Raw genomic sequence first — 25,795 nt, forward strand, 5'->3', positions numbered from 1 at the left:
TCATATTAAATTGCTGATACATGTCTGTAAATATATTCAATTCTGAATTAATGAGGCTAGTCACACAGTTCATAGACTGATAATTGATTGTTTTGTTGCTCTCCTTCAAATATTGTCTTATAGTAGCCCTTTCGGCTTATTGCTTAAAGGATTAGTTTACTCAAAAATGAAAATGATCCCATAATTTACTCACCTTCAAGCCATCCTAGGTGTATATGACTTTCTTCTTTCAGCCAAACACAATCAGAGTTTTATATAAACATATTCTGGCTCTTCCAAGCTTTATAATGGGAGTGAAAGGTATCTTAGATTTAGAAGCCAAAAAAGTGCATCTATCCATCAAAAAAGTAATCCATACGGATCCAGGGGGTTAATAAAGGCCTTCTGAAGCGAAGTTATGCGTTTTTGGAAGAAAAATATCCATATGTATAACTTTATAAACTATAATCACTGGCTTCCGTTAACAGGCGTCCTCGTGTTCATGAGAGAGTCGAGTTCCGGCGTATGACGTAGGCGTAGCGTAAGCTCCGGTGAGAAGTGACGAACATGGAAGCGCAGAGGATAGAGCAAAACAAAACTCCGGTCACGAATTAGAAAACAACAAAAGGATTTTTATAGAAAAATGTCGGAGGATTTCGATATAAGAGAAGAGGAGATTTTGCCCAGCCCTATTTGTTTGAACTGAAGTACACCAACCAGGAAATCCGGGAGATGGAGGAGGCTGCAGCAGTGGCACAAACAAAACAATCTTGTGAACGTGCGGATGGGCGTTACTGGAAGCCAGTGATTATATTTTATGAAGTTATAAATATGGATATTTTTCTTACAATAACGCATCACTTAAGCTACCCCCTGGAGCTGTATGTATTACTTTTTGGATGGATGGATGCGCTTTTCTGGGCTTCAAAATCTAAGATACCATTCATTATGATTATAAAGCTTGGAAGAGCCGGGATATTTTTTTATGTAACTCATATTGTTTTTGGCTGAAAGAAGAAAGTCATACTGTATACACTGAGGATGGCTATAGGGTGAGTAAATTATGGGATAATTGTAATTTTTTTATGTAAACAAATCCTTTAAGGAGTGTATTGGTCTCCAAAACAGTGCCTTCTGTAATAGTTCACGTGGAGGCTTTGAGTCATCCGCAGAGTGCATACTATAAATAATCAACATTTTAATGGTTAATTTTTTTATTTTATTAGAATTTTTCATAATTCTTGCATGTAATTATGAGAGTAGTTGTGCTCAGCCCTATAAAAAACGTTATGACAAAGTCGCATTATGACAAATTGTTAGCATGATCTCATTAAAAGTAAGTAACTGTGGCAAAAGTTTTGTAAAATTATATTACATGGTTCATTACAAGTGATGCAGCAGTTCTGAGGTGAAATGTCCATTAAGGGGCACTAAAAGCGAGTTCAGTATTCTATGAAACAGATGAGATTTTTAACATTAATGGTCTATTGAGATTTAAATCTTTAAAACAACCTCCCTATCCTAAACCTAAAGCCTAAACCTAACCGATAGTACAAAGCAAATGTGAAATGAAAAACACAATTGCTGAAGCAACCACGTAATTTTGTAGTGCTTCTATGACACCTTTGGTTCACATTTCCACTCAAGGGCTCTTCGGGACTAGTACCATGGTTCTTTGCATCGCAAGTGCAATGATTTTTCAGTTGAGCTACTGCACAATTTGACCAGGAGCCACAACAATTCACCAGCCAGGAACAAAAAAGTTTAGAAAAAATGCAAGAATACTAACGTGATTCTTTTAGACAAGGTTGGGGATGTGGCAGTCTTATGGAGCGGTATGGTCAACAAATCAGGAACTACTTCATAGCTTTTCAGTTATAAACTTTTGTCAACCAATCAGAATCAACAATAATGCAAGCACAAAAAAATTTATAATGCTTGTTAGTAATCATAACTATATTCCTTGAGCCAGTATATCAAGAGATTTCAATAACATTTTACATAATTTTCCCTTTGTTAAGTGTATATAAACAGGCTCATTAATGACCAAAAAGTAATTTACTTATTCATTATAGATTAGATTATATTTAGGACTAGGTTATACAATCCCTTGTGTGTTGCACATACCTTGAGGCCTTGCTGTTATGAGTGGGAAGGATGATGACATCTCAGGGTTTTTATGTGGGCACCCTCCTTCTTCAGTGATTCACTGATGAGCCCACTACACCTCCAGAGGGTTCAGCATTGAGACCTGGCATCCCAGGCTCACCTCCCTTGACATCAACTAGTTCTTGATGTTACTTTGGAGCCCAGGTGTTGTCTCCCTCTTAATCCAGAGCCACTGGCTTGCCCTTTTGGCTGCACTGGAAAGGGCTTTGATGGCTTGCCGTTGGGCCTGGCCTCGGATTCCCATGTCCTTAAGCAGCCTGGTAGTTGACATGCCTACAAAGCCTCTGCAGCCAACTTCCACTGGACAAACCTTAGCTTTCCAGCCATTTTGTTCAGTGTCAGCTGCCAGCTCAGTGTACTTAAGGCTCTTCCGTTCATGGGCCTCATCCACAGCATCCTCCCAGGGCACAGTAAGCTCTATGATGTATGTGGTGCGAATTGAGGTGGACCAGAGCACGAGGTCCGTTCTGAGGTTGGTCGTGGCAATCTCAGCTGGGAAACAGAGCCTCTGTTACAGGTCTGCCAGTAGCTTCCAGTCCTGTGCCGCTCCCAGTAGCCCAGTCTCTGGTTTTGAAGTGCCAGCCTTGGGTTGCTTTGCACCTTCCCGAACAAACTCTCTTGCCGATGCAGGATGGGATGACTGAGGAGGCTGAGCGTTAATGGCTGTCCGTCTGCTCCAATGTAGCTGCTAGACACTTCAGTACTTGGTTGTGCCGCCAGGTGTAGCGGCCTTGTTTAAGGCTTGTCTTGCAGCCAACGAGAACGTGCTTCAGGTTTGCTGGGGATGGACAGAGTGGGTATGTAGGGTCTTTGCTGTACCATTGGCTGAGGTTTTTGGGCGATGGCAGGACATCATATGTGGCTTGTATAATGAAGCTGGTTCGAAATGCTTCTATGTCCCACTACTCCTTCCAAGAGAACTTTCTCTTCTCAACTCCCTCTCATCTCATCCACTGCCCTTGCTTTGCTTGAGAAACAGCCTTTGCACACCTTGCTGCCTGCTCTTGCTGGCGCACCTCATTGACCACGAGACCTTGTCGCTGAGATGGAGTTGCCCTATACCAGGATGGTTTGCTCTCTCCAAGGCCGAGGCCTCCTCTCCCTTGTTGCACATGGCCAACAATGTCCCTGTGCTTGAGGGCTGACTTTGCCTGCTGTGAAGCTGCCGATGGGGTCCACTCCCTCCCAGTTGCCAGGGTGGGAGCAGTTTGGGCTACACATGGATCATGGGATTCTGTCAGTGTCATCCACTGCCAGTCTTACCTTGGTGCACTCCTCTAAAAGACTGGAGATAGGAAGTTCCAGGATACCTTTTCCATAGAGCCCTATGTTACTAAAACACCTAGGGAGACCTAGCCACTTTCTGGCAAATGAGCTGATCATCCTCTCCAACTTGTCCACCTTTGATATTGAGGCCTCATAGATGGTCAATGGCCATATTAGCCAGGGTATGAGACCAAATTGAAGGCACCAGAGCTTCAACCTGCCAGGAAGCAAGGACCTATTTATACTCTCTAGGCTGTTGGTGGTGTCCTGCCTAAGCTGGTCCACTTGATCTGTGTCCTTGAGGGTTGCATCATACCAGCATCCCAAGCTTTTGACTGGCTTCTCACTCACAGATGGTATGGGCTCATCACCAATGTGGAAGCGTTGTTCTGACAACTTCCCCTTAGCGATTGATATGCTCCTGGACTTACTCGGATTTATCTTCATCCGGGTCCACTCGATGTTCTCCTGCAGCTTTCTCAGCAGTCACATTGTGCATGCCTTGGTTGTAGTGAATGTGGTCATGTCGTCCATGTATGCTCTGATGGGAGGGAGCCGAAGGCCAGGTTTTAGCTGCTCTCCTCCCACCACCCACCGTGATGCTCTGATGATGACCTCCATGGCATAATACATCATTATATGCTGCAGTCATAACAACATGTATGAAAAGGGTGACTTTCATTCAGTACTTGCCAAATAGTATGCATTTTATAGTGAGCATGTTATAAATACTTAATAAATATGCTTATTCATACCTTTATTAATCAAAAACATAAAATGCCCTAATTTATTATTTATGTCACAATGCAGCAAAAATGACTATGTTAGTGAGCTTAAAAGGAGAAATTGTCATTTTCCTTCAGTCTGTTTAGTGTTTATACAGTATTCATTTATAACACTTTTCAGCTATTCATGCTCATACACAACATATATTATATTATAAAGACCACCTAACCATTCTGAACTTAATGTACATTGATCTTTAGTTTTGACAACTCCTTAATACATGTGTCCACTCTACATTAAGATATATTTGCATAAATTATCAATGTCTAATAAGTGTTATTAAGCATTTATAACATGTGAGGTAAAATGGCTCTCTACTTGGCAAGTTTTGCTTGAAAGTCAGTATTTTTTATAAGTTGTTTAAAACCCATATCAATTATTTTTAATACATTTGTAAATTACTTATTAGTCATTTATTAAGCTATTTATATACCCCTTACCAAAGGTACTGTTAATTTAAAGTGTTAACAAGATATACCTATTACTCCTTGGACTCAAGTTAGTGATTAAAAGTTAAAATAACAGCAGTATGTTACTATTTGAAGCACAAGGTAATGAAAAGTACATGAATATTTAAAATACAAGCAGTTGATTTTGCATGTAGCAAAGCCTTTCTGGTTTGCGAGTCTTGGTAGCTTAAAAATGCTGCTACTTAAAGGCATGGAAGGCTTTGAATTCATCTGATAACTGCCACAACAAAATTAAATCAATTTAAATCAATCCAATTGTCATTAAAGTAAGAAGATCAACAGTAAGAAGACCTCTGTTATTAGAGCATCATGGGAGTTTTGCAGAGCAAACAACACAAATCGACCTGCTAACCGTATACTGTAATTATGGCTGATAGAACAGTTCTTTAGGAGTCTGTGCGTGAGCTCGGGCAGATTTACTTTTTCGCTGGATAACGCGTGTAAGCTGAGATGGTGGATTAGACGTGGCACATGCTGACAGCTGTGAGACTTAACCAGAGTGTCTGTCAGACTGTAGATGTTATATGTTGCAGCCGTGCTTTCTGTGTCATTTATTCTTACAGCTGGCTGCAGATTTTAATGTTGCATATCTAATGGTGCTTCTTCTTAAACGTTTCAAAACACCATTTTCTCATCATGTTTTTTTTTCTGCTCGCACATTTGCTCAGTTTTATGATTGTTTAGTCTTTACGGTGAATGTGAAAATCGAGGCACAATGCAGGTTAACTAAGCATGTGACTCGTAAGTGAGCTCTGCACAGCGGGAACCGTTGAATATTTGACTCCGTACACGTAACACATAATCCAGCCTGGAAATGTACCAGCATTATCTCGTTAAAAAGGCTCAACACTCATATCCCACATGTTCTGTGCTGCTTTCTCATAATTTTTTTGTCAGTGATGTATTCTGAGAGAGTTTTACTAAATAGTACACAGCATATATCAAAGCTTCAATAGCTTTTCTTTTTTTTTTTGCATATGGGACCTGCTCACTCACAGTACTTTTAAACACTCTATATGACTATATACATGTATTAAACTACATTTTTACATTTTCTGAAGAGAACGTGAGTGGAGCTAGTAAGTGGAATATATATATTTTTTTACATTTTATCATCTAGCGGGTCAAAAACCATAAGTTGCATCCCTTAGAAAAGTAACTGAACATCTCTCCTCAACAAGACATATGAATTGGGGTACCATTAATGTTTGTAGCACAACCATGTGGGGTGAGTTACATGGCAAAGTATAATACTGTATTATGGGTTTGATCAAATACCTAACTCTTAGGATGAGCAATAAAAATAAGTAGTGCCTTTGCAAGCACTACTACTGATCAAACATTATTGTTATAATATGGTATGGTTTTTAATAATTATCACGTTTAACAGTATTTTTATGCATAAAGAACATTGTTATTGTATATACAGTCTAGACCCATTAAGAGACAATCCCAATATGGAGAGATTTAAGTGTGCGTACGTGTTGACCACAGGGTGACCACGGATTAATGAGATGCCATTAATAGGTTTTCAGATCCGGGGGAAAAAAAGCAGAAATGCTGAAATGTTTGCATCGTCTCCAGCTTTTTTACCTTTCCCATGTTGCATGACCGGGAACGTTTTGCGTCAGCTGCGTAGGAGAGCCGGGTTCATATCCCGTGTTGAAATCTGGAAGTAATCACGTTCGCATAATCAGTTACTAGCATGATTTGGCTGCATTTTCCTCTCTAACCTTAAATTTTTGATGGTTAAGTTTAGGGATGGGGTTTGGTTTGGGGGTTCAGTTTATAAAATATGCATTCCTCTTTACTGTATTACGGCCTGTACAGCTGAATGCAACTCACTTTTGGCGCCCCTCTGTGGACATTCCACCCAGAAAATGGAGCTTGCGCGTGTTCATACGCCCAACAACAATTACTGCTTTGAACACAGGGGGCAGTGTTTTGCATTTTGGTGAGCAAAGACTGATTATAGATAAAGAAAAGTTGACATACTGTTTCCAATTTCACATTGAGATAATTCTGACTTTGCACAACACAGTCTTATTATGAAACGTCACTGAGGCGACATTTTGCCATCACCACCATAATGTTGCAGTTGATCCGCATGTTCAAAATTTCACTCTGATGCAGTTTTAACTTATTTTGCTGCTTTTCTTTACTTTACAGGGCTACATTTTAAAATTAAATTAATGGATAATTCTGTCATCATTTACTCATTGCTTTATCATTGAATTGAATAATTTTTTTTCACTGTGGGACACAAAGAGAGCTTTCTAAATGTAAGTAAAAATATAAAATACAGCACAACCACTAGGCAATTTGGAATCTGCTGATAATTAAAATTAAACTGCCTGATTATCTTCACCAATAATACGTAGGATGTTATACTGTATGTAAATAATTTGTTTAAGAATTTTGGCCACGTTTGACCACCAATATAATGTAGGGAATGATATGCAAGATAAATGACGAATAAACAGATAGAAAATCTGATTAAAATTCTCCACCATTCAACATGTAATATAACAGGCTTGTTGTATTTGCTAATAATTTATAAGCAAGGAATTTAGCACAATAAGGGAATTATGTTTAATTTTGGGAATATTTAAAGAGTTAATGTTTATGTCTGATTAACCAGCGGCCAGCATGAATTTTATATGATGTATCGGTTAACCCTTTAGAGTAATACTATTCTCATGGCCATTGAAAATAATGTCACAAATAATGTATGTTGAAATATTGTTTGAGCATGTAGCGTAGATCTTAAAATTCAAGTGATTTTATTTATCAAAATATCTACTTTAGTAGTATTTCAGTCAACTTCTCTTTGAATAAGAACAAACTTTTTTGACTAACCTACACATAAAACTAAACTAACACATAGCAGACTAACATGAACAGGTTAATGAATGAGTTTTGAATGAATGAATGGAAATAATCTGTAACAGGAAAATTAACTTTGGAGTCTGTACTGCCCTACAAAACAAAAAGGCAGTAACTGCATTTTTGGTCAAAAATGAGTTATTATCATTTTCATGACATTCAAGGCATCCTTTGTTATGTGACAAAACATCTTATCTCAAATGTGTGTCGTTTTGGAGAAAAATTGTAGTCGTTTGTACAGTAACTGCAAAAAGCCCTAGTGAAACAAAGCAAGAGTACAGTAACATCCATTACTGTATTCTTGTTATGTTTTACCTAACAAAAAATAACCGTGTTGCTGTGCAGTGAAGTTACTGTTTCCATGGTGAACACACACAGCTGACTTCGCGGCATCCTTACGGGACGGTTTTAACATTTGCGATTTCACACTTCTAACTTCACACAAATTTTGTTTGAGATGGCACAAAGCCGGGGAAAGAAGATGGTCGAAATGGCATTGAAAAGAAAATACCCGGAGAATGGTAAGTAACAGTGACAGATTAAACATGTAGAGGCTAGGCTATCACAATATAAACACCTGTCAGCCACCAGGGCGGGACTTCCTCTCAGAGGTCCATTCAGATAGCATTATGCTAATTGACAGGCGATGTTTTAAATAGCTTTGCTTACCTGCCCCTGATCCTCCCTGCTCCTAGCTGTAACTTTATCCTCTGTAACTTCACATCATCGCCGATGCCATGTCATCATTTTGTTGTTCATGTCACAAAGTTATAATCCAGCCAGCGGTGGAAAAATATTCAATAACTAGAAAAGCATGTGGTCCTATTCAAAATAAATTTTCCCAATTTGGGCCTTGACACAGCTTAGCAATGTGAGACTTTAAGCAGCCGTTTCAGCATCAGAACAGCTTCTGGGTGGAAAATATTGACCTAAAATGGTCAAATTAGTTTGGGTTTGGTATATCCATGTTCAGGAAAACAAATGATTCCAATTATTTCAAATACAGTGTATCTAACACACCCAGAGCCCAAGTTGTGGCAAAATAGTTTTTGTAGAATCTGTAGTTAGATTCTTTTTCCTTGGTATGGTGCCACGTTTTTGGTAAGTAATACAAAGCAAGAATACAGTAACTGCAAAATAGGGGTAAAATATCTAATTAAATATGAGGATTGATATGTACAAAGAATAAGCTAATAGAAAGTATCAAAACAGCCACATGTCCAATAATCTACCTACAACTGCTTATGCTGGATGACAGGATTACGTTAAAGTCATTTTTCTCAGTTCTGCACTCTGCGTAGTTACTGCCTTTTTGCTTTGTAGGGCAGTATAGGCCTTCCCTTAAAACCACCAATACTTAATTTAGTACACAGTGATTTGAGATCGGGTTACTCAAATTGTATTAAAGAAACACCAGCACTTTCAATTAAAGTTTGGAGGTATATTGTACTTGCGTTAAGTTGTTTGGCATTGAAGTCTTTGACGTCCTTTGGCTTGTGGAAATTTAGTTTAGTTTGATGTTTGAAATTCTGTTGAAGATCTTGGTGGGTCGATTTTGTCTGTCGTGGACTGGAGTGAATGAGGACATGCGCATGGTGCCTCGTGGTTTCTTTCCCTTGGAAATTAACATGGTGACAACATTCAAAATGATCTGCTGTAACAGGAGTGCCCGAAGATGGGCCTCAGCCCTTTTCCCAGAAGAGAAGAAAATTGAAGAACCCGAAGAATAACTTTTGTGGTCAGGCATGGTCTTTCAACCTTTTTGGTTTGGTCCAACCCTGAAAAGGCTCTAAGCCAATCAAAAGTGTCTTTACAAAGTCACATGATCTCCTCTTTCCCTCCTTTTTAAAAGTTGATTTTCAATCCTTTGTGTGAAGTCCTTTTAAATTTCCAGCTCGAAAAATACATACTTACAGCTACTCAGATCCTACATCAATGTCAGTGTTGCCACTCAATAAGGGAATAAAGTACTATAAAAATTATCATATATGGATATTCCTCCATTCATTCTAGGTCTCCCAATGCCGTGTGATTGCGATTATGTGAGACAAACTCAACACTGAACTATTTATTCAATTATAAGCATTCCCATCATTTAAACTATAAATAGCAGCGTCAACAAGCATTACAGCAGTTTGGGTGGCAGTATTGTGAAGTGCCATCGGTTCTCGCGTTTCATAGGATCGATTGCAACATTCTAATGTTTGCATGTATGTATTTGAATGAGATATGACTGCCTTCATGGAGAGGAAGATTTGCAGTTATCCAGTTTCACTCAGTTCCTCACACAGAGCTATTGTTTGACTTCTGAAGACTTGGACTGTAGCATGAGTTGTTTGGAATACAATTATAGTGGGTTTTTTTTCTTTTGGGAAAAAATATATTTTGACCAGCCTATTTATCTGCTTGTTACGTCTTTTATATTATTGAGTATTGGTCAGGTTTAGGCGAAGGGATGGGGTTAGGTGCTCAAAAACACAGGATAGTGTAATATTACTAAAGTTGTTGTGACTTTACAATTAACCTGAGTGTTTATTGTTTGATATTGTTGATAATTTGATACGTTTTGGAACAGGGATGGGTTAGCGGATATAAATATATTAGTTTAGTTACTCTATACTATCATATTGATATTTTATATGTATAATGACACATATTGTGGTTAAACATGCACTAATATCTGAAGATTGCCGAGCCTTTGACGCAATCATCCAAAAAAGGAGAGACCGTCCTGGGGTGCGTTTCTCAAAAGCATCGTTAGCAACTATAGTCACAAGTTCCATCATTAGCAACATAGTTCATTATTTGGTGTTTCCCGAAACCGTAGTTCTAATGATCATTCACAAACAGCATTGCAAATTTGTGTGATTAGAACTACAGACCTTTACCTGTTGTTACAAGCATAGTTTCTATGCTTCTGAATCTTTAATTCTTTCATTCCGTCAACACTTTCACCGTGTTTCATGCATTTAAGGAAACAATTTATTCCACTGAATAAGAATACAGAAAGTAGCATTCTGAAGGGTTTAAAGACTGTTAAGAGAAAGTGGTTTTAACACACATGGTTTCTGTCGGAGAACACGGCTTTTATGTGTTTATGTTAATGCACAAGTGCAGTTTAATTTTTTTGAAGAGTGTGCATGTACGCATATGCTTAAGTGTGTCAAAGAAATCCTCCAAGTCTGATGTAGAAGGAAACCCCACTATTGCAGCGTATGTATCAGTCGCACTACACAGTACACACTGCTTTCGCGTCTTCAGCAGCTTTCTCACATTAAATGGCTTTGTGGTGTACGTGTAAATGAGCTTTTAATATCCGCCAAAGTCATTACTCCACCCCCTACATAACGTAATTAACACAGCTCTATATTGTTGAAGCAGCGTGGTTTGAATGATGGATGTGCTACATAGTGATTTCGGGAAACTGTCGTGACTAGCATCGTACTATGGTGGTTAAGCAGTGAGTTACATTGTTGTATGAGAAACACATCCCTGTCCATGACATTTTCACAGTGCAGGAAAATCCTTGATATAGTGATAACTTACTTATGAGATTGCCCTGGTGTTGTGGGGTATTTTAATACAAAAACCTGCATTTTATTTACAGTACAAACCACCCTCAGTCTTGTTTAACCAGGTGCTAAATGTGCTGAAGTTCTTTGAATATTTAAATAAATGTATTGTCATTGTTTTCAGTGAAAAATGCCTTGTTTCTGTGTAAATTGTTATAGATTGTTTTTCTTTATTGGAGGGGATTTTTCCTCTTTTTCTCCCAATTTGGAATGCTCAATTTCCAATGTGCTTTTAAGTCCTCATGGTCATGTAGTGATTCACCTCAATCTGGGTGGCGGAGGACGAATCCCATTTGCCTCTGCGTCTGAGACCGTCAACCTGCGCATCTTATCTCATGGCTTGTTGAGCGTGTTGCCACGTTGACAACGCGTGTGGAGCAACCACGCTCAACTCACCACGCGCCCCACCAAGAATGAACCACATTACAGCGATCACAAGGAGGTTACCCATGTGACTCTACCCTTCCTAGCAACCGGACCAATTTGGTTGCTTAGGAGACCAGGCTGGAGTCTCTCAGCATGCCCTGAGGTTCGAACTAGCGAACTCCAGCCAGTGCCTTTACCACTGAGCTACCCAGGATTATTTATATGTAATTACAATAGTGCTACTCATGGCGATATTAACACTGCACTACTTCCCACAGAAAGCAAAGACAGCAGGCAGCAAAGCAAGATTTAATAATAGAAATTTATTTAAAAATAATATTGTCAAATTATTTAAAAAATATTATAGTTTTAAAAAGTGGATAATTATTATTATTATTATCGTGACATATCTACATATTACATTGCATAATTCCTTTAGTGAATCTGTGAAACGTTGTCAGTGGCCACAATTTATTCATAGTGAATTCTGCCCAGAGAGTACAAGCAACAGATGCAAATGTTGGGCAAACTGTTCTCATGAAGTGAGCTCTGCATTACATAGATTCCAGGAGTCCATTTCATGTCTCACAGAGCTGTATAGGGAGACTCCCTCTGTCTCTCCTCACAGATTGTGCTAACATCGTGCTAACACAACAAGACACCAATTACACTTTGCCAACTGTTCATTTTACCATGGTGAAACAGGGCTATCAGGTCCAGTGAGACAGATGAGAGAGAATGTGTTCTTTTCACAATAATCGCAATATATTTGTTGAACTCATGTACAAAATAGCACACAATGCAATCAGGCTATTTCTTGCCATATTGGAACATAATTTGATTCTGGAAAACAACCAAATACACAAATTCATACCTTATTCAGACACACATTCGGCCCCTACCCTTCCCTATAATCAACAGAGAGAAACAAGAAATTCTGTTTTGTTTAAAGAACATGAAGTCATTTTAGGACCAGTAAGATGTTTTTGCATTGCAACATTATTTTCATTACAATTAAGCATATTCCCCTCAATTCTCATTACATTACTGAAATTCAAAAAAACAAAGACATTCAAATTTGATTTAAAAGTATTTATACATCATACAATTATAAAACCTATTGTATTATATATAGTTTTACTCAAAAAAGTATGGTAACTTAATTTTGCAGTGTCCTTGTTACAAATATATCTTAATAATATTAATTATTAAAGTAATAACAACAACATGTTATTAAAAGCGGTTTTATGATAATTACATGTAGTTCAATAGTATTACTCAGTAAGTACCTCTAAAACACAGTAACATGAATACTGTAAGATACAGTTTGACCAAAAGTATGTATATCATGGTAGTGTTTTATTATACTGCCTTTAATGTATTCTTATTTAAAGCTACACTCTTTTTTGTTAGAAATGAACAAAATTTAATTAATGATCAAGTATATCAACAATTCATCTTCCAGACCATGTTTTTGGCTTACCCCTATTCACTGTGTTAAGCCTATAATTATTATTTATATTTTAGAGCTGTCAGGATGCATTTGGAAGGAAATAATTCCGTCAGTTGTTCGTGCATGTTTACGTCATGTCGTAAGTAAAGAAAAGAAGGTCCGGAGCTACTACTGCACATGTATATACAGTGATGATTGTGGTAGTTGTTTGAAGCTGAAAGCTTGTATCCACATCTAGCGTTGGGGAGTAACAGAATACATGTAACAGGATTACATATTTAAAATACAAAATATAAGTAACTGTGCTATTGGTAATTAGAATACAGTTACAATCAAAAAGTATTTTGATTACTGAAGAGATTACTTTGCATTTTATTGTTATTTGTTTAATTTAATATTCATTCCTTTCAGATGGAAAACATTTCTACATATATATGATGCGATCCAAAGTGCATTTGAACAGCGGTGAAACACTTTCTTATGATGTGTTACATTCAAACGAGCAGACAGAGAAGTACGTTTGAAGTAAGTGTCAAGCAGAAGAAATAGAAATAAACCTTGTATAAATTGTCAGCTTTACGCTAAGCCAAAATGCTATTTCTATCCATTTTACATGCACATGTTACCAGACATAATCATATTTTTTATCAAGAAAATTCATGTTGGATCATAATTTCTTTTTTCTAGTAAGACCTTTGATATTAGGGCAAAAATTGTGTTCTTGATAATAATTTTAGTATTGTTTTCCTGTAAAAATATCTAAAAAAATCCATAAAACAAGATCAGTTTGATTTATCTTGTTTTAGAAACAACACTGCATAAGGTATTTTGGTTTTTCAGAGAATGTATTTTTAACATGTGTATTTTGTTTTACTGTACTGGCAGAGTTTTTATAGTCAAAACAAGTGAAAAAATCTACCAGTGCTGAAGAAGTAATCCAAAGTATTTAGAAGACATTACTGACCTTGAGTAATCTAACCGAATACGTTACAAAATACATTTATAGCATGAATTCTGTAATCTGTAGAGGAATACATTTCAAAAGTAACCCTCCCAACCCTGGCAACATCACATGAGCAACATTGACCATGGATCATTCAGAGTTGTTATTGCTGGACAGCTAAGATATTTTATTGGACCAATAGTTAGCCAGGAAGCTCTCTTAGCGTGTTAGTTCATTAGATTGCTTTAGCTACTCTTGATTTCATTTTCGAGGAAGGACAATGGAAAAAAAATTACTTTGTGCTGGTAACTATGCCAATCTCTAAACCAGTTATTACCTTGGTCTATTTGCCTGCTATCTAAGTTATAATAGTTTCCACCGTTTGACTTTATCTGATATGAGCAGCAATCGTCTAAAGTTATCGTTGCCTAAATTCTAGGGGTTTAAAGGTATATTGTGGCATGATACATGATGAAACATCTCTGATGGATCATATAGCATTTTTAATAACTTAGAAAGTGCTACATTTTGTTACTGTTATGATGAGCAAGTGAAGGCAGATGCGGGGCGAGGATCTACTTGCAGCGGTTTATTGAAGAGAAAACGTGAAAACAGACAAAACAGGAACAAAGGAAAGATCCACAATGGGAAAAATCAAACAAAAACACGGAAGACATTCAAAGGGTTAACAGGCAGGATAACATAACGTAGAGCACGGATAATAATGACAGACAAGCATCCACAAAACATCAACGATTGACAAGGGAATGGAGAACAAACAGGGTTTATATACACAGGAGACATGATGATGACAATCAGGTGAGCACAATGACACAGGGCTGGCAGTGATGAGGGCCGGGGATCATGGGAAGTGTAGTTTTAGACAAAGACAAGTGAAACACAGGGCAGACAACAAGGGAATCGTGACAGTTACAAATGTTTTTGTTACATTTTGCTAGAAATGTTTTGCATATGTCTTTAAAGTAATAATAATAAATATAGCTGCAAGCAGCGATATCGGGGGTCAAGCATTGTGACATGTATTAGAGTCAGATGAATAGTGTATGAGGAGTCAGAAAAAGTTAACTTTCAATCATAAAAAAAACATTTATTTTAAAAATAACTAAACATTGCTATTTCACTTTTGTCCAGTATATGACACTGTTCTGAAACTGCTGAGGTACTATCTGGGCATGATGGTTATCATGCAAGAAAGCATTCAAGAGTTATAAGCCAAAATAGCAATTTTTCTATATCCTGACCAGTAGAGGACAGTATGCCGAAACACTGCAGGTAACCTTGGGACTTAATGGTGATAACAATATCAAAGTTTCATCCCAATCCTTCAAAGCGTTGCGGAGATACAGCCTCAAGTTCAATTTTGCGCATTCTTGGTAGAATTCATTGAAGCGTCATTCAAAAACGGTATTGTTTATCAAAATGTTGTGAATATTTCTTTGTTGTGAGAGCTTCTAAATGTTGCAGAACAATTTTTGTGCAAATCGGAGAAACAGTCTAGGAGGAGTTTGAAAAAGTAGCTTTTCAAAACATTTAAAAGTGGCGGACAGGAAGTTAGCTCGATCATGACTTCATTGGTACATTGGCATGAAAAACGAAATCTATCAATTCCAGTCTCATTACATTAGGCAAAAGGAGTCAATTGCTATTAGCATTTATATAAATAGCATTATAAATTTTGACCACAAGGTGGCGCTGTCCCAGAACTTTCAGTCCCTTCAGAGCATGGTGCCAAAGACACATACCGAGTTTCATAACGATATGCCAAGTCGTTGGTAAATATAGCATTTTATGATTAAATAAGAAAATGGCCGACATCCAAAATGGCTGACATAGGAAAATGTGGTATCCTTCGACTCAGTATGTAGCACTTGATCTAAAGACACAATTTTCATTATTTTCAGTAAAAGTGTTCAAATATTATAAGCCAAAAAAGTCATTTTTAGCTATCTACTGACCTGTAGGGGGGGCAGTGTGCCCAAATGCTACAGGTAAGCTCAGGGCCTAATGTTGATGAACCAAGTTTTGTCCCAATACCACAAAGCGTTGCAGAGATACAGCCTCAAGTAAAATTTGCGCGTTCTTTGTCAAATTCGTTGAAGCGGCAATTGAAAACGGTAAGGTTTATCAAAATTCTGTGAATTACTTTTTGTTGTGAGTGCCTCTAGATGATGCAGGCCAATTTTCGTGCAAATTGGACAAACAGTCTAGGAGGAGTTCGAAAAAGTTAAAAATGGCAGACAGGAAGTTGTCTCAATCATTACATAAATTGTTTCATTGTTCTCGGTATGAACCACAGATTCTATCAAGACCAGACTCGTGACAGTAGGCAAAAGGAGTCAATAGCTATTAGCATTTTGATGAAATAGCATTATAATTATTTATGAATCATTCAAGATGATGATTTTATGACAAATAGTTCAGAAGTTATAAGCAAAAATTTGCATTTTTAATATCTTGTGACCATTAGGGGGCAGTGCAACAAAACTATGCAGGTAACCTCAGAGCCTAATGGTGATGACATATACCAAGTTTCGTCCCAATCACTCAAAGCGTTACGGAGATACAGCCTCAAGTTCAATTTTGCATGTAATTCGTCAAATTCGTTAAAGTGCCATTCGACAATGGTATGGTTTATCAAAATTCTGTGAATAGCTTTTTGTCGTGACTGCCTCTAGATGATGCAGACCAATTTTCGTGCAAATCGGACAAACGACCTAGGACGAGTTCGAAAAAGTAGGTTTTTCAGAAAATTCAAAATGGCAAAGAAATTTTCATGACGGAAAATGACGTCATGGGGTGCATTCGACTCGTCTTGAGCCATGGATTTAGTTTCTAGGATTCACGGTTCAAAAGTTATTTACATAAACACGAGTGCAAGTTTGGGCAATTGGTGGCACTAGAGGGTTTGAGGTAGAGTTGCCAAATTTGCTGTGGTGACACATGAGACTGTTCTCTATCGCCAAATTTCATAACTATCCCGGCTGCCATAGACTCAAGAGCGGAAGAAGCAGAATAATAATAATAATAAGAAGAAAACTAACAGAAACAAAAGGGGTCTTTTGCCCCTTCAGGGCTTGACCCCTAATAACTTGATTCAGGCTTAGTTTAAAGAATCATAAACTGAACTGAATCATGAGGTGAGTGAACAATTATACCCCTACTAACTTTTGTTGAAACAGTTGTTTTCAATCAATCAAAACAACAGCATAAGATATACTACTTACCGGCTAATAAGGCATATTTTTTCAGATATCCGTCTTTGTATTCCTTTCATTATTTATTTATTTTATTCATTTGAGGGGAGGGGGCGAGTTTTGTTGTTGTTATTGACATTCGCTCTAATAAGATGATCACCTGTAACCATGGTTACACCGGTACTCCTCAAACCACAAAATTCATCCGCACAGGGGAGCAGAGCCAAAGCCCGATGGGCATAATTACAAAACAATGTTCCTACACAAGTAACTTTCAGTTCTATGCTTTAGTAGTTCTATTCATCTAAGAGATGATTTAATAAAAATAAAAAAAATTATATTAAAGTATATTTTATATAAACAGCAAAACTAAATGTATTACATTACTGATAATCAATAAGAATCACTTTTGAAAATAACTGGAATTATCTCAAAAGTCAAATGGAAATGGCCAGTAATTCTGCTTGTGAGATTCACCGTAGTGCATCCTTCTTACAAACATGCATGAATCATTAGACAGTTACATTCCAGATAGAGAATGGATCACTAATATGGCTGAACATTCCTTAAAAAAATAAATAAAATAAAATAAAATAAAATAAGGTATTCCCATCAGCCCTAATATGATAACATTGGGATCTACACTCATGTGCACATGTGCAGTACATACAGAAAAATACAGCCATTCACACACACACTGTACTTTTTCGTTTAGCTTGTCGCTGTTAAAAGGAATAAAGCTGCTTATAGAATCATTCCACCCTCATTCTCCACATACCCACAAATAACAAACCATCTGATTATAAAAGCTTCTTACTGTCCTGAATGTTACTGTAAGCATGACGTCTGTTCACATCTGCATTAGAGACACATACTGGCTATAGAAGTGCACTTTTAATGAACTTCAGCTCTTAAGATCTCCTTTAAAATCTTTTCATCAGCTTAAAGGCAAGGTTTGACCCCTGGGGGTCTATAAAGGTACTGCATGGTGATTTTAAAATGTTCAGAACTATCAGAATGCCCATTAACCAATGACCCGATAAACACTGTATGATGTAATAATGTTAACTAATGTTTTAATAATAGTTATTATGACGTGCTATCATGAAAATCAACCTTTTCCATTTATATTGAGGGTCCCTGGCAGTCGCGATTTCTAGGAGTAGGCAAAGGAGGCATCTCCTCAAAAAGTGGAGTGAGCAAAATAAATGTACATAAATAAAACAAATAAAATAATATGAAATGTGAGCTCAAACAATGTGTAATAGCAGTCATATTTATATAGACACTGTATCAAATAGTGACACTGGCTGATAGATTCAAAGGGAGGCAGCGTATTTGAAGCCTCCCTTCTGCTCATTGCAATATCACTGAGTTCATAAAGTCAAAAAGGTCACGTGATGGGAGACTCCAATTAGAGTTAATTCGTTCAATACACTGTCAAGCAATCAATGCAATAGTGCCTGTCTCTGCAGATCGCTATGAATGGGACGAACTGAAGTGCAGAAAATCTCTGGCACAGACAACCGCATATTTGGTCACATTTAAATCGAAATGAACTTAAAATGGCTTTATCTCAAATGGTATGTAAGTGACACGCTTTCTAGTGAGAACTCGCTCATCACGAAACCTGTTTACCAAGGAGGAGATGACGGATGATCCAGAAATAAGATGTTTTGAACCCTGATTGTATGGCATGTCTCAACGAGAAAGGAGGAATGTGTCCAGCTGCGGGAGGTGGCAGGGAGACGTCCCTGACTGCTACCACACCACCAAGAGATCTTCCGAGATTAATGGGGATTCATTGTAAATGGGGATTACTTATAAATCGCTCAATAGCCTAGGATCTAAATACATTTCAGATATCCTTGTTGAATATAAACCAAACAGACCTCTCAGATCATTAGGATCAAGTCAGTTAGACATACAGAGGGTTCACTCAAAACTAGTTGAGACAGCGTTTAGCTATTATGCCACCTGCAACTGGAACCAGCTTCCAGAAGAGGTTAGATGTTTTTATATCTTGTTTTTTCTTTAAAATGTCTATATAAAGCACTTTGACTTGCCATTGTGTATGAAATGTGCTATATAAATAAACTTGCCTTGACTTGCCTTAAATATTGCAGAAAAGTTAAATCTATGGGAATTTTTTCACACATTATGAATGCCCACCAAGCTAAATCGTAAATCTGAGTATACCTTTCCAAGCCGCACAATCTGAGATATCATTCATATACGTAGCAGAAATGGTGCTGGAGTTTAGACCTACTATTTAAGGTTAGAGTATTTTTAAATCCCCGAAGTACCACTAATAACTAGCTAGTTTGCTGTGAACATCTGTTCTAATTATATGTTCTTTTTTCTCTGCAGCAAAACTCAGACACCAATGGCAACCTAAGGAAACGCGTGAACTCCAGCGTTCAGTCGCAACCTGACGCTAAGAAACCCCAAAGAACCGAATCGAAAGAACCGTCTGGCAAGAGCGGAACTGCTGCGTCCAAACCGACTCTGACCAGCCAATCATCTTCCACCTCAGAGGGTACCAGCAGTTTCTCCAGCCAATCATGTCTCAGCCCCAATGCGGCCAGCCAATTCAATGCAGCCACTTCATCCTCAGCCTCTAAAACCACACCCCCAGCCCCACCCTCTACGCCAACAGCCCCTGAAAAACCCTCACCCACCACTGGCTCCGCCCCTCTTCACCATCTTCTCGGGCCTAAATTAGAGAACATTAAAAAGAAGGAAGCCAAAACCACCACTCAACCTGCTCAACCCGCTCAACCCGCGCCTCCCGCTACAGGGGGTGCCAGCAAAATCGATGAATATGCACGTATTTTATTCCCGGTGTCTTTTGGGGCATTCAACATGGTGTACTGGGTGGTGTACTTATCCAAAGACACCATGGAGGCCAAGGGAGGCTAACAAAGACTGGCTTGTTTGTTTGAACACTTTTTCTACAATTCACTGATGAAATAAAGACCCCTTCGAAGGATTATGTCAACTATTCGGCTCAACAGATTATTTGGTGAAATAATATAAAAACATTTATTTCATTGATTATCAAAAGGGCCGTTCCAGATTTAGCATGTGTATATACGATAATTAAAAATAATTTAATACAAAAAACAAAACAAAACAAAAAAAAATTCAAGCAATTTCACTGGAATAAATCATAGATTTTTCTGTTGTCTGTTTGAATAGCCATATTTCTGGTCTGTCCTATATATTGCCAGATCCACTGCAGCAGGGAAGATACTACTGAATATAGAAAAAAAACAATACAGGCCGTTTAGTCTATTTTTATATAGAGACACTTTCTGAAAGATTCCTTCATTTGGAGATTTGAATTCACTCCATGGATGCCAAGAAAACACATTTCTGACATTGTTATGACACTACACATCTGATTTGATAAAGCAACATGGTATATGTAAACTGCTGTGGCACAAATGGCTTTTTTTTTTCTTGGTGAAAAAATGCATGTCTATTCTTTTTTTATAGAAACTTCAAGAATTTTCTTATAAGTCCTTAAAGCACAAATGATGGCTTTCTCTCTGGTATTCTTTGTTTTTGAATGGCTTGTTTTTAGTTTAGTTTGATTTTGGATTAGGTTTTATTATTGAAGTATTTATGTCTTTTTGCTTATACTCTGATAGAAAGATTGTAGTGTGACATAGGGATGGAGTTTAACTATATGAAACACATAGCACGTGTGTACGGACCCCTGGCATCATGATCACACAGTGAAATCACAGTGAAACACTGCCCCCAGTGGCCAAAGCTGTAAATGTTGTAAGGCGTAGAGTCACGTGTGAGTTCCGTTTATGTCCAGGAGAGGTCGCCAAAAGCAAATTGTGATGTGAGCTCCTTTCAGCTGTACAGGATGTAATACAGTGAAGAGGAATGCATATTTTATGGACTCAATCCCCAAACCTAAACCTAACCATTAGTAGAGTGGAAATTAAATGTTAGGTGGGAGAATGCAACTTGTGAGTCACACTTGACACTGATTAAGCAAACGCAATTACTTCCTGGTTTCAGTGTGGATACAAACCCGGGACTCTCACACTGATGATGCAATGCACTACAGGTGGAGCCACATGGAAGTAAACATACTGAAACAGATACAAACATGTCTGCCGTGAAATCTCATATATCAGTGAGTCGATATACTGTCACCGATCCTAGGATATCGGAACTTTTGAAAACAGCACGCCGACTTCCTTTGTGATCATGTTGCCCCTGGAGCCCGTTTCCATGGCAACTGCTCAGGGTCGAGATGGGAAGCTCAAACTGACTTTTAAGGTCATCATAAGAGTGCCAACAACAACAATGTCATGAAATCCTCATAGGGCTGCTTATTGTAAGTGTATATTTGATCAAAAGCAGTGATTCGTTGAGATATTCAGTATACACCAATCATTCGTCACGTCACAAAATTAATGTTCAGTAAAAGTTAAAGGACACGTTCACCCAAAAAAGAAAATTCTATCATTATTTACTCACCCTCATGAAATTCCAAACCTGTGTGAATTTTTTTCATATGCGGAACACAAAAGCTCTTAGAATCACGCTACTACACGTACATTTTACAATAACTTTTAAAAGAATTACTTTGCTCGACGCATGTATCGCGGCAGTTTTTGGGTGAAATGACCACTAGAGGCACTACAACAACAATTACTTTTATTCACTTTCACACAAATCACGAGTAAAGCGGCAGATTATCAGTTCATAAAACACTTTTCACCCTGCTCGTCACACAGTGCTCTCTTATGACTCTTATCTAAACTCTTTTACTATTGCGCATGACTTGTACGGTGGTACATTTTAACGTTTGCATTACATAACCAACTGCATTTACAAGCTGGTTAAAGTGCGATCAGATTGCGCAGTAGCTCAACTGACAGATTGTTGCACTTGCAATGTAAAGGGTACGAGTCCTGAAGAGCACGTTTTTCGACATGTGAGCCAAAAGTGCTATAGAAGCACCACAAAATGATGCGGTTGCTTTTGTCCTTTTTACTATACTGTAGACCTATATCTCCACCTTCAATTTCACTTCTTTAGTTTTTTTGCTATTTGCATTCTTTGTACATATCACCACCTACTGGTCGGGGCTGGTCAATGGTGGAGATTTATTGTTAAAAAGGACTTAAATATTGATCTGGTTCTCACCCACACTTATTATATTACTTCTGAAGTCATGGATGAAACTACTGGAGTTGTATAAATTACTTTTATGATGCCTTTATGTGATTTTTGGAGCTTCAAAGTTCTGGCCACCATTTACTTGCATTGTATGGACCTACAGAGCTGAAATCTTTGTTTAAAAATCCTAATTTTTGTTCAACAGTAGAAAGAAAGTAATATGTATCTGGGATGGGATAAGGGTGAGTAAATCTGTTTGGGAGAAAGTTTTATTCATTTTTAGCACCACACAATGGACATTTCACCTCAGAACTGACGCAATAATGAACCACGTAATACATTTTCCAAAAATGTTGCCACAGTCATATATTTTTCCTGAGATCACACTACTGATTTGTCACATATAAGAGTGTTGGTCATTCATGTTTTTGAGTCGTTATAGACATTGCAACTGATTTTCTGTAAAGCTGAATAAATAATTCTTTATCAAAGTAACGGCCAGCATCATCCAATCACTGCCAACCTTGTTAAAATAAAATCATTCATTATATATATACAAAATCTAAGGATTGCATTGTGTTTGAAACAGCATGTGGGTGAATTTTTTAGGTGAATTATTCCTTTAAAACAAAAAGAAAAGCGTTGCGATTAATCAGAAATTGATGGTGTGAAAGCCGCTGTTAGATCTGTGTGTGGCGTCTGTTTTGCTGTTCTTACGGGTGCAGGAAGATGCTGCACTGAAGCTCTGGTGTTGTGAAATAAGGTTACAGCCTTCTGATGATCCTGGGAGTTGTTAGCAGATGGCTTTTGACTTGATTCATTCCACCATCTATTAAATATGACATACAACACATACTGTATATGCATATGTGGCACAAATTTGATTGATTAATTCATTAAATTATTATAATTTTTTATTATTAGGATTAATTAGAAGAAATGTGCATGTGTATTCTATGCATGCATACATATAAAATGTTTTTCTGTGTGTGTGTGTGTGTGTGTGTGAGAGAGAGAGAGAGACTTTCTCACTGGTTAGACTGGACTCTGAGCGGTTACTTTTTAACGAGGCAGCACATTTAATCTAATGACCTATTAACTTAGCTTTCTGTCCACCAGACTGTTTCCAAAATAAAAAGAGAACATACATATATAAGAAAGACTGTCTGCATTACTGGTTGAAGGGGACAAAAAGAAAAAGGTCATTAAAAAAGCCACTTTTATTTTCCGCTTACAGCCCAGTGTATGGGTGTTCTTCAACTTTGGGCACATTTAGCACTGTGGACCTCTAGAAAGTAAAGTCTCGTTAAATCCTTTTTCACTCTCGTTATTTCTCTTTTTTTTATTATTTATATTTTTTCATTTACTAACAATGTCCAAAAGTGTCTGTGCAGTCATCACAGGAAAGTTATGTCTTCTTTTCCTTTTCTTTTTTTGGAAAGTCCTGAGAATTCCCACCAATGTCCAGCATATCTCAAATTCTGTTTAATGTTTAATATAATTCTGTGCTGGAAATGATGCTGAAGGAAATTCATTTTTTACATTTTTGAAAATAAAATGGTCTTGCTAAGGCTAGTGTCATAGCTAACATTTTATGTATCCTAAATACACACAATTAAATAATATTTCACACTTATTGCATAATGTGGCTAAATTACATCTTGATTGGAAATCATGTCCAATAAAAACATTCTGCTAACAAACGATATTTACTCATATTTCATCTCAAACATGCTCTTCACCGGCTATGTTTACACGTACACCAATATTCTGATTATTACTGATTATGAACCTTTTCAATACCATTTACATACTACCTGCCAACACTTCATTATTCGATGAGAAATGTGATGGTTTAAAAATGTATATTTTTTACATAAAACATCTTATTGCAAATATGTGTCTTTAAAGACATAAGGGCATAAGGGAAATGAGTCAGTTTGTGAGTCTTTTTGAATGATTGATTAAAACCAATTCAAAAGAGTCATTTTCAATTTCACTGGTTGCTGTTTTGATTCACTAAAAAGAATAGGTTCATAAGAATCTTTTGTTTGTGAATATGAATGCATGCTGTGGATGTTGTCGTGTTCCTGCCGCAACACACCTTGTTTTAAAGCAGCTTTACAGAAAATTATGCTCTAACAAAAAGACGATGCTATTAAAGTCCTCGTTGTGCCATTATAATGAATTACAATATTAAAAAGCATGCCTTAAAATGTGTAGTCTTTATGCCTCCAGTGAGCAGGTCGAAGGTGATGGTGGCAAGGAACACAAAGCTCCATAAGATGAAGATATTGCAGAAAAATAACCTCAGGGAAACCAGGCTCACTAGGGGGGCCATTTCCCCTCTGGTGAAACAGCATGAATAAAATGACAATATTAGTTATCTATGTGTGAAACAAGTCTTGTTTCAAGTAAGTAAACTAAGTAGATGTTGTTTAAACTAAATGATTTTTTACGAGCTATAAGATTAAGGATTAAGTGTCTTTGAATTCCATCCTAAATTGTTTGCAGAAGTGCACTTAGATGCAGTGTCCATTTATTTGCCTGATTGAGGCTTTAGATGGTGTTAATTTATCATCTATGTATTCTATTATAAGAGAATGTATAGTCAATCCTATGACCAAGATGATGCTGGTGGAGGTCAGCGAGATGTGCATCAATGGTAGGCTATATGCTTCTGTGGAAGACATCCGTCTACGCTATTTAATATTCATTGTTTAAGAATCATCTTTGATAGCAGAATTCACGTAAACAACTACATTACCAACGGTCCAGCAAGCTTCACCAATCAGAGAACCGTGGCCAATTGTCCAATTTTCAAATCCTTTTTTTGCCTCAAAACAAAGTTTGTGATGTTGTAATTCACCTGGTTGGTTTGGTTCATGGCTTATAACTCTTTTCTGAGGGATTTTATGAAAAGTCTCTGGAAGAAATGAATGGGGAAAATATTTCCGTAACCCAGGCTGCTGAATGAGTGGGAGGGCAATGTTGCGCTGGATATAAAGACATGTTTCCTTGCCACTATTTTGTGGTATATGACCTTTTTATCTCACCAACATTCAATTCAGACAGCAACTGGACATTTACAAATAGAGAAAATATGTTATCTTTTGCAGAGGTGCTGTAGATTCTGCAGCGGTTGACCACCACTGCTGGAAAACAGTGCAAGGAACTGCCATTTCGCGTGAAGGCGAGAAGTACGTTAGTGCAGTTTCTTCCTTTTCACAATGTTTTACAAACCTGTGCTTGAGCACATCTATCTATCTATCTATCTATCTATCTATCTATCTATCTATCTATCTATCTATCTATCTATCTATCTATCTATCTATCTATCTATCTATCTATCTATCTACCTATCTATCTATCTATCTATCTATCTGTGTTGGTGCAGCTATCCTTATGAGGACTCTCCATAGACATAATGATATAATTATTTTTATACTGTACAAACTATAGGTTCTATCCCTTAACCCTAACTCTACCCCTCACAAAAAACTGTATGCATCTTTACATGTTTTTTAAGCGACGATTTG

General features: G+C 37.4%; 1 protein-coding gene across 2 annotated transcripts in view; it reads left to right on the forward strand.

Moving 5' to 3' along the window:
* gabra4 (gamma-aminobutyric acid type A receptor subunit alpha4) overlaps positions 1 to 24,195 on the forward strand; it is a 61,516-nt gene extending 37,321 nt beyond the window's left edge. For both annotated transcript variants that reach the window (XM_052089154.1, XM_052089153.1), the window contains one exon: positions 19,476 to 24,195. In XM_052089154.1, the coding sequence (XP_051945114.1) occupies positions 19,476 to 20,027 (552 nt within the window). In that variant the 3' untranslated portion in view covers positions 20,028 to 24,195. The remainder of the gene's footprint in view (positions 1 to 19,475) is intronic.
* Positions 24,196 to 25,795: the final 1,600 nt, after the last annotated feature.

Source organism: Xyrauchen texanus, chromosome 23 (genome assembly GCF_025860055.1).
Source record: "Xyrauchen texanus isolate HMW12.3.18 chromosome 23, RBS_HiC_50CHRs, whole genome shotgun sequence".
Taxonomy (NCBI): domain Eukaryota; kingdom Metazoa; phylum Chordata; class Actinopteri; order Cypriniformes; family Catostomidae; genus Xyrauchen; species Xyrauchen texanus.